The sequence below is a fragment of the Coenobita brevimanus genome, chromosome 13, assembly GCF_032717465.1.
Source record: "Coenobita brevimanus isolate Jiangsu-jjx chromosome 13, ASM3271746v2, whole genome shotgun sequence".
NCBI classification, from domain to species: domain Eukaryota; kingdom Metazoa; phylum Arthropoda; class Malacostraca; order Decapoda; family Coenobitidae; genus Coenobita; species Coenobita brevimanus.
Window position 1 is genome coordinate 52,913,513 of NC_136966.1, and position 9,732 is coordinate 52,923,244.

The following is a 9,732-nucleotide window of genomic DNA, read 5'->3' on the forward strand; positions in this document are numbered from 1 at the left end:
GTCACACCACTCCGACCTTCACTTTTTTTCTTCAGTCTTGCGACCACCTGAAGATTTAATTCAATTGAGGGAAGACTTTTTGTACTGTTGGGACATAATATTTCCTTTATTACATCATTCCTGCGACTTCCAGATTAATATTCTTCAGCTTATGGAACACTTGTCGGACTTGAGGCCTGTGTATTTCCTTCATGTCTTTAATCTCACTACCTCCTAACGATTTTACTCAGCTTAGGAGAGATTTTGTGAACTGGAGGGATGTGTAGCCTTCATTGCTTTAATCTTTTGACCTACTGACGACTTTATTCAGTTAAGGATAGAATTTTCAAACTGAATATCTTGCTAATAATCTTAATTAGTCTGCGGGAAGGAGGTGGAAGAAAACGCGGGAATCAGAGTTGAGATCTATTCCAGATTACTTACGTCTATGGCTTCTTCAGTTCCCCTGAAGAAGCCCTAGGCAAACCTGTTTTAATTTTACCTTAACTTTCCCAGATTTACATCCCCCTGCTGCTTATTTGATTTAGCTCAGCGGCAGAATAAGGTAATATCATTGTCCTACATTCTTTCCTTAGCACTATTTCGTGACTAATATCATATGCTAGTGTTAATCTCTTGTTACAACTCTGTATTCAAGATGGAAAGAATATAATTTTAGCCCAGATTAGAGTAAAAAGGTCAGGAATAAATCTAAGCTCTGTTCACCAGAATCTTCAACCACCTCGTTCCCACATATCGCTAAATGCCATTACTTCATTACTATATTCTTGCCAGAAAGTACCTACCGTAATATTCTGAGGAGACTTTATCTGTGTAGTGGAGCTTGTTATGAGTGGATGGATGATCAAGAAAGTGGCTCAGTGTTGGAAAGAGACAAAGTTGTGTGGCTGTTTCACCGTTCACAAACACAAAACTCTAAACCAACTTACAGACATTTCGAAACCACAAAGCATTGAACCAGGCGACAATCATCACTGAACCAGACTACAATCATCACTGAACCAGTCTACAAACATTACTATCAGCCTGCAAACATATCTGAACCAGTCTACAAACACCATTGAACCCGAACCACAACCTCTCATTCACAATCAGCATGTAGCAAGGCATCATCTACATACATCAAGTTTGAAATATTCCATCTCTCACCATCTATCACCACCTTCGCTTCCCTTTCCGTCACGTTCCTGTTGATCCCTCCCGTGACCCCAGTCATGTATAAATTAATCCATATTCTCCTTGACGCAGGAGGTTTCGTGTCACCTGTTACTTTGCGATTTATATTGCCCGTTCTTCTTTAACTCCTTCAGTTCGCGACGTATTTTTCAGTTTATTTTTGCTAACAATTACGACTTTATTCACCTTGGGATAGCTCTTTCAAACTGAAGGTGTTAGGTGTAGCCTTCGTTAATTTCTTCTGTACAATATGATTGTCCAAAGCGGGATAAAATCGACTGGCAGTAACACGACTGATATGAAAAATGCGCCATCGAGGTGTGGGTGTCCATACTGTCTCATGTGTCACCGCTTTCTTTTGTTTGATACCTCTGTACACTGCACCACTAGCATGCTGGAGGTTATCAAGCTGTAATGTTCAAACTGTAAAGCCGAGGACGAGATTTTATTGTTGGACCCTCCCAGGGACCGGCATATGAATGGCTTTGTCTCTGAGTCACCAAATTTAACCAGAAGTGTGCCACTCATTTTAAGTGAAGGCAGTCAACCCCGTGCTGCACCACCGATATAAGATCTCTTCTCAATACATCGTATTTACAACCTCCAGATATATAAAATATATGAAGAATATAATCACATGTCACAAAAATATGGCTAAAAAGACAAGTAAATGAATACAAACAAATGCAGATGAATTTTCAGCATGTAGACCTCTGGTATCCCAGAGCAGGCCATGCATCTCTCTCTCTCTCTCTCTCTCTCTCACACACACACACACACACACACACACACACACACACACACACACACACACACACACACACACACACACACACACACACACACACACACACACAGGGGCCCAGGGATGGGCAACCGTAGTCCAAAGCATTTTAACTCCTTGACTTTGCATTAAAAAAGATCATAGGCAGCGCTACGCTGTTGCAACTCTTCAACTGACCAAACACATACCCCACCACCCTTCACACCTAACCAAGCACAGAACGGCCCTCACCCCCCCATCTTTTCTTTTAAAGGTGGGCGTAAGGAGAACGCCTTGAGGACTCCACTTGGGCCTTTGAGATTCCTTGCACAGGTCGCATTAAAATTTCTGAAAGTATTATTTTCACTTTTTCATTATAAATAAAAAAATACTGAAGACACAGCATTCTGCCTATCAAGAGGCACCAGTTCACTATAAGACAAATAACCATGTGAAATTTCATGACTCCACTCTTATAATGAATACTTTCTGAGTTCTGGTCCGGAAACGAAATCTCTACGTTCGGCCAGCCGCCCTGCCATCCAGCTCTATGAACGGACACATTCTGATTCCAGTAATTACAACACCCTCCTCTGACTTAGTCAGGTGGAGGGTAAAGAAACTATATTAAAAAAAGATGAATGAAGATTAAGATAGATAGGTGCTTAGATAGATAGATAGATAGATAGATAGATAGATAGAGAGAGAGAGAGAGAGAGAGGGCCTAATAATTTCGTCCCCTCATTAAGTTCAGGGGCAAAAAACATAATCAGATATCCACCACTTAGCTCTCTCTCTCTCTCTCTCTCTCTCTCTCTCTCTCTCTCTCTCTCTCTCTTCATTTTCTCAATATTTTCACCCCCTGCTCTCAGTTTAGCCGGCACGTGATCATAATAACGCTGTACTCATTATCACTTTCACTCCCAGCACCTGTTTGCTCTCTGATCAACCCACCACCACAAGACCATCTCTCAGGACGATTTTTATTTTTTTCAGCTGTAGCATAGTTCATTTACCATACCTTGTCGTAGATTTTCGTCCTTTTCTAGACTATTTCCCCTTAGTTCCATAGCAGATTAGGTCAGTGCTATGGCCTTACACCCTTCCTATAGCACTTGTTAATTCATAGTATAATGTTGGTCTCTTGTTATAGCTTAGCATTGAAGAAGGAGAGATTGCAATTTTTACGCCTAGTTAAAATGAACAGAGTGTGGTGCAGAGATTAACTAATACAGTATCTAACCCCTCAAGTTCGAAAAGTCTCCCCAAAGCTGAATAAAATCGTCTGGAAATAACAGGAAATAATTAAATAATGGATCTGAACTGTAACGGTTAATGTGTTGAGAGAAAAGTGGATAATTATCTGTGATGGTAATTGCTTTATGGAGGCGGTAATTAGGAGAGAGAGAGAGAGAGAGAGAGAGAGAGAGAGAGAGAGAGAGAGAGAGAGAGAGAGAGAGAGAGAGAGAGAGAGACCCGCGCGGGGAGGCTTTCATTTCGTCCCACCGAGCAAGTAAAAGAAGAAAGATCAGAGTAGTGGTATTTCCTTGCTGCTGGCCCTGCGAGAAGGGACCCACCTCCTCCTTATGTTGCACCTCTGATATCTCTTTACGAAACCAGATTAGAATCAAGCTCAGCACAGTCGTCTTGCTCCCCTTTCTGCTGCAGGCCCGTTTCTCTGCTTGTTCGTTCACTAGACAATAAGTAGGGCTAGTGGGTATCTAGTTAATCCATTCATGCACGCCACAATAAGAGTCTAAGTTACCCTCGCCACTAATCTGGGCTTAGTTGAGTCTCTCCACTTTGACATTCAGAGCACCGGGCGGAAATCCCACGGCGTCCTCATCTCTCGCTGATTAACACCAGAGTATCGTTTTGATCATAAAGAAGTGCTGTGGGATGGATTTAGAGCTGTAGTATTGCCTTATTCTGCCACTGAGCTGCGGAAAATAAGGCTGCTAAAGGCCGGAAGTGTGCCTAACCAAGCTGAACGAACTGTAGACCACAATGCATTCATTTTTCAAGATAGGAACTTTTTCATCATGCATTATTATTATTATTATTATTATTATTATTATTATTATTATTATTATATTATTATTATTATTGCTACTACTACTACCACTACTGCTACTACTACTACTACTACTACTGTACTACTACTACTACTACTATTAAATGCCATTTTATGCAAGGAAGAAAGAACCAAAGGCCAGAAGCCCGCAAAATTGTTCCCTCTAAAACACACACACACACACACACACACACACACACACACAGCCAAATATCAGATCCGATCATTTCGAGATGCTTGGACCCACTGCCTTTAAAACAATGGAGATCATAGGCCGTAGGAAATACAGACAGAGGAAGAGTTCGCAAATTGACCTGTTGCAGTAGTAGTTGCAACCTCAGGCTTATCTAGACGTGAAGCCGGTGGACTACAGGGTAAAACTTGCCCTCATCCAGCAGTCCACCGTTCGCCTTTCAGGAGACAGAGGGATTTGAGGGGACATTCGAATAACCGGGCAGTGGAGCCGCTGGTTATATTGGTACCTCTACGTGAAGGCATCCCTGTCCAACACGTAACTCATGTAAGCGGATAAGAGGAATCCGACCACAGTATGTTATAGGAAATAGGTTAGGGCTTCCGATATCCGTTGGAATTAATCAACCATAGTGCTTTGCTCAGGGTGATATGGATTCTATGTTCAGTGTGAAATTATAACTGCCTAAGACACACACACACACACACACACACACACACACACACACACACACACACACACACACACACACACACACACACACACACACACACACACACACACACACACACACACACACACACACACACACACACACACACACACACACACACACATAAAACCTTTAACGTAAGAAAACGTATTTATACCGATACATACAAAAGTACACACAGGCACACACGCGCACATGCACACACGTACGCATACACAAACACACATACACTAAGCACATTACTCGTATTTCGATAACATTTACAGGTTGTCTGAAAATGGCTGACCACACTTCATGGGGTAAAAGTAGGAAATTTATTAAAAATATCGCAAAAACGTGAGGTAGTTTCACGTACGGTAACTGTGTGTGTGTGTGTGTGTGTGTGTGTGTGTGTGTAGATCTCCTAGTTAGTTATGTTTCTGTGCCTTCCCTTAAGCATAAGTTGCAAATAATACACTTGCTACCTCATCGCTGGATAGGGTGGAGTCAGTGGGTAATCGGCAGTTCAGGAGACTCACCATCCCCTTGCATATTGAGTCTAGATAAGGACGTGTTCAGATGTGTGTGTCTATGCAGGAATAGTAGATAACATTAGTCACTGCAATCCGGTGAAGTCTTTTATTACTGTCTCATTGCTGACTCTAGTTGATTTTATTCCTTTAACGGGACTTGAGGGACGAACTCAGGTTATATAATACTTTTCTTTGCTGACTTTAATCGTCTGGAGGAAGCATGGACAGTAAACAGAGCATGTGATGGGTTTAAAGGGGTTAATCTCTTGAAACAACGAATAACTGTCACCGTAAGAACTAATGTTAGAGATGCTGAAGCGAACTTGAATAGGAATTACAATGTATACATTGCCATATATCGAAGGTAATGAAGGAAATGACTGATAAAATTGTAAGTAATCTGTAGTGCGTTGTCTTATTCTTCTCAGTAATTTGTACAGGTATGGCAAGATAGTATGTTGGTTACGTTCACCACGCATGCCAGCTGTGAGGTACCTACAATGTCTAGTATGGAAGGTAGAGATACCATTTTTAGAACAGGTGTTGTGGTATTAGTGGGGGTGTTTTTATGACGTGTATTTAGAGCTGATGGATGAATAGAAATATGATACTGTGATCTTATCGGCCTAGCAGGATTTTGACAACTTCCTTACCGATTTTTTTTTTTTTCCATATGGCTGGTTATCTTCTGCACGATATTTAAGCCATGTATATCGACATTAGACTTATCTAATTATCACCGGAAGGACTAGCAGGTTGTAACTAGCAAATTAAATCGTTGCACAAAGGAAACTTTGAAACCTTCGAGCCATGGGGGCATAAGATCTACAGCCTGTCTCCTGCAACAGCCAGGATCGAACCAACGACCACTCAGTCCCCAGCCCACCGCTCTGTCCAATCCACCATTGACTCCCGAGTTGAGTCTTGATTTCTTTGAGTCTCGTTTTGGGTTGCTGTGATATGGGTGTCTATTTAGTTCGCTAATTTGGTTTTGGGATTCTCCTTGGGTCTAGTTTGACTTGGATGACGCCGCGATTTATTTTGCTGCAGCCTTGCGATGTGTGTGAGCTTAGGAAGGCCGTCTGGTAGTGATGGGTGATAATGCATGTTGTTTCACCTTTGCGCCACGAGAGGTCTCCGCTAAGCTGAAACTAATCGACTGTCGGTGGCATGATTAGAAGAAGTAAGGCGTCATTGTACTGAGAGAAGTAATAGTAGTGGCTTGCAGTACAGTACTTAGTATGTAATTGTACGGTATTTAGTATGTAGTTGAAGGTTAGTGTGCAGTAGTTTAGTAGCTTAGCAACAGTGTTTATGATTAACAATATATAAAATAGCCTGAAAAACGTGTGCCAGACTTCAGGAGGATATTTTAGTTCCTTTCTGAGCAGTACACGCTGAACCAACATGGGTCCAGTTCCTAGTCATTACGGAACTAGATTTACTGATGACCTTATAGGTTAATTAAGAAGGGAACCATCCTCGCACTTAAAATCGTCAGTAACTGTAGCTCCCCAGTGGTTTAGAGTTCGTGTTATGTTGATATAGCATTTATTACTGAAAATCAGCCGAAGAATAGCCTCCCGAAGTTTGTCATATGCGTCACGGAACACTGTATTTTTCTAAGTATTTTGAAATATCTTTAACTCCCTGAACCCTTGGGCGTAATTGTGATTTTAACGCTATCTGCTACCAGGAGATTTTATTCTACTTAAAAGAGATTTATCCAACTGGAAGGGTTGGGTGTAGTCTCTACCGATCCCTTCGTTACAAGGGGTCTTTTCTAAGCTCAGTAACAACATCTGGAATTAGCAATGATAAACTAACACAAGACGTCACCTTAGTGGAGGGGGTTGATAATAGTGCACACGTGTACATCTTTCGTATCACTAAGAATCTTTGAGTAATGGTATATGTATATCTAGTGTATTTATGTGCCTAGTATATTTAAGTATCCTTAGGTAACAGTACATACAATCAATATTATACTAATTAGTATTATCTCGAAATATCTTTAAATAACACTGTCTTGAAGTATCTCAAAACAGAATTGTATTTTTGTGTAGTGTCTTGAAGTATCTTAAGCAGTTCTAAGTAATTATGTGTGCAATATCTTAAAATATCTTTAAATAGCTGTACACAGAGGATAAGTAACAGCATATATCTGTGCAGCCTATTTAAGCATACGTTTATTGAGTATCGTAACTCTATCACAACGATGAACGAACTTCGATATTAGTGTAGCTATCTCCAGACTACCTCATTCAACAAAGGTAAACTGTTCAAAGTCAGAGGGCTATAAACTAACTCTTTCACTGGGGTAATAATGATGATGATGACAACGACAATGATGATGACGATGAAGTATTCCATTTTCTTGAAACCCTTGTTCACCTAATTTATTTTTTTCTTTGCAGGTGAAGGTGAAGGTGATGTGTATAGACGGCCCCAGAGAACTCGTCTTTAAGTCTGCTAGCACCTGTGACTGTTTCCACTGTAAGAAGTATTAAGAAGAAGAAGAGGAACGCAGGGAAGATGAAGGAGAAGGAGAGAAGGAGCTGAGAGAAGAGGAAGAGGAGAAACTGCAAGAAGAGGAAGAGATGGGAGGAGGAAGAGGGGAAGTCATGGAGTGTTAAATTAAAAACAAAACAAAACAAAAAAGCCAAAAAAAAAAAAAGAAAACGAGGAATAGAAAGAAGTCAAAAGGGGAGACTTCAGAAAACAAAAGTTCAAGAAAATATGGGAAAGAAAAAATTTTAATAACTGTCCAAAAAAATAATAGAAAGATGAAAATTAAAAGGAAGAGTGAAAAACAAACAGTGATGAGGAGGAAAAGGGACGAAAAGTGAAAATAAATGAAAATTGAAAGACATCTGGAAAAACCTGGAAATAAAAAGAAAATAATAGAAATCCAAGCAAGAGAAAAGAAGGAAAGGTTAGAGCGAGCGACCGAGCGAGCGAGAGAGAGAGAGAGAGAGCAAGAGAGAGAGAGAGAGAGAGAGAGAGAGAGTGCGATGTGAAATGAATGATGGAAAATGAATGAATATGGAAAGATGGTAATGTATAAGGAATGTGTATTTAGCCATATATATTTTTCAGAATCATGTATCCCTCCCTTAACATTATAATATATATAAACAAAAAAGATATATATGTATATATATATATTGAAGGATGAAGGGAAGAGCTGCAAATGGAAATATGATAAAAGAAAGGTGAATACTAAGTGTCTATAGTCAGAAATTAGATATTTGGTATTTATGAAGGGTATAAGAAAGCTTTCTGTGCAGTAGAAACACACACACACACACACACACACACACACACACACACACACACACACACACACACACACACACACACACACACACACACACACACACACACACACACACACACACACACACACACACACACACTGTCACATCTTACGTATACCTACTTACCTAACCACATTTCAGACTGTCCCCCACTCACATCTCACACTGCCACACTTCACACTACCACAGCTCCCGTCTCCTACTTCAGAGACCTATGATCGCCTTCAGATCTTAAGTTTTTTCTCCTAGGCTTAGGAGGTTCCCGACATCCTTTCCATACCTGTGTATTTCTTTTTAGTTGCGTCAACATTCTCGTATTTTTGCGCCACCAGTATCGGCACCAGAAAGAGAAAAATCTTATTCAAAATAAAGCGAAGGTGTAGTAGGCAAAATCATCCGCCGATGTAAATGTGAGTTTGTTTCTTCATAAAGCACATCATTACTCTCTTGTATTTTTACACCATCAGTGTCTGCAACAGAAAGGAAAGCAAAATGAAAGATACAGTCGGTAGCCGCACCCACACTTGCAATATTGTATGGGGAAAAAATAATTATTTAAGGGGAAAGGTGAGGGGCGATCCTCAGGGGTCCTAAACTATATAAACTGCTTCGGATGAAGGTCTACTATTGTGCAAAAGTTCATATACTTACGTAAAAACCATGGCGTAGTCCTACCAAGAGGTAGTTTCCCAGTGGGTGTATGTGGCAATCGGGGGTTCCACCCTCCTTACAACGAGGCTGAGGTAAACATTCCAATAGGCAAAATTTTGTATTCATAGGTTAAAAACTATGACCATGTATAAAAACTATAATCAGAACCCCCGAGGGCCGTCATCTCTCGTAGAGGTCCTTTGGTGTCTCACCCCACCAAAATCGTAGCACCAGTAAAGATTTACCATTGTGCAAAATTTTCACGTTCTTAGGTAAAATAAACTATAGCATTGTCTCTCCTGGGGGCCGCTTTACGGTATTGTCCTTCCTAGGCTCCCCCCCCCCCCGCCCGTGGGGATGGTCATTGGGGGTCGTGCCCTCCGTAAAACGCGGCCGGGGTAAAAGCCTACTAATATGCAAAATTTCGTGTTCCTGAGTTATAAACTATGGTCCTACATGATGACTTAGGACCCCCAGAGACCACCCATCATAATGGGTGACCTTGGTTGATTCCACCCAAACCCAAACGTGACCGGGGTGAACATCTGTC

General features: G+C 40.9%; 1 protein-coding gene across 1 annotated transcript in view; it reads left to right on the plus strand.

Annotated features, from left to right (window-relative positions):
* Gpa2 (Glycoprotein hormone alpha 2) overlaps positions 1–7,815 on the plus strand; it is a 251,782-nt gene extending 243,967 nt beyond the window's left edge. The window contains exon 4 of the mRNA XM_080285352.1: positions 7,629–7,815. Coding sequence (XP_080141478.1) covers positions 7,629–7,721 — 93 coding nt within the window. The 3' untranslated portion in view covers positions 7,722–7,815. The remainder of the gene's footprint in view (positions 1–7,628) is intronic.
* The last annotated feature ends 1,917 nt before the right edge of the window (positions 7,816–9,732 follow it).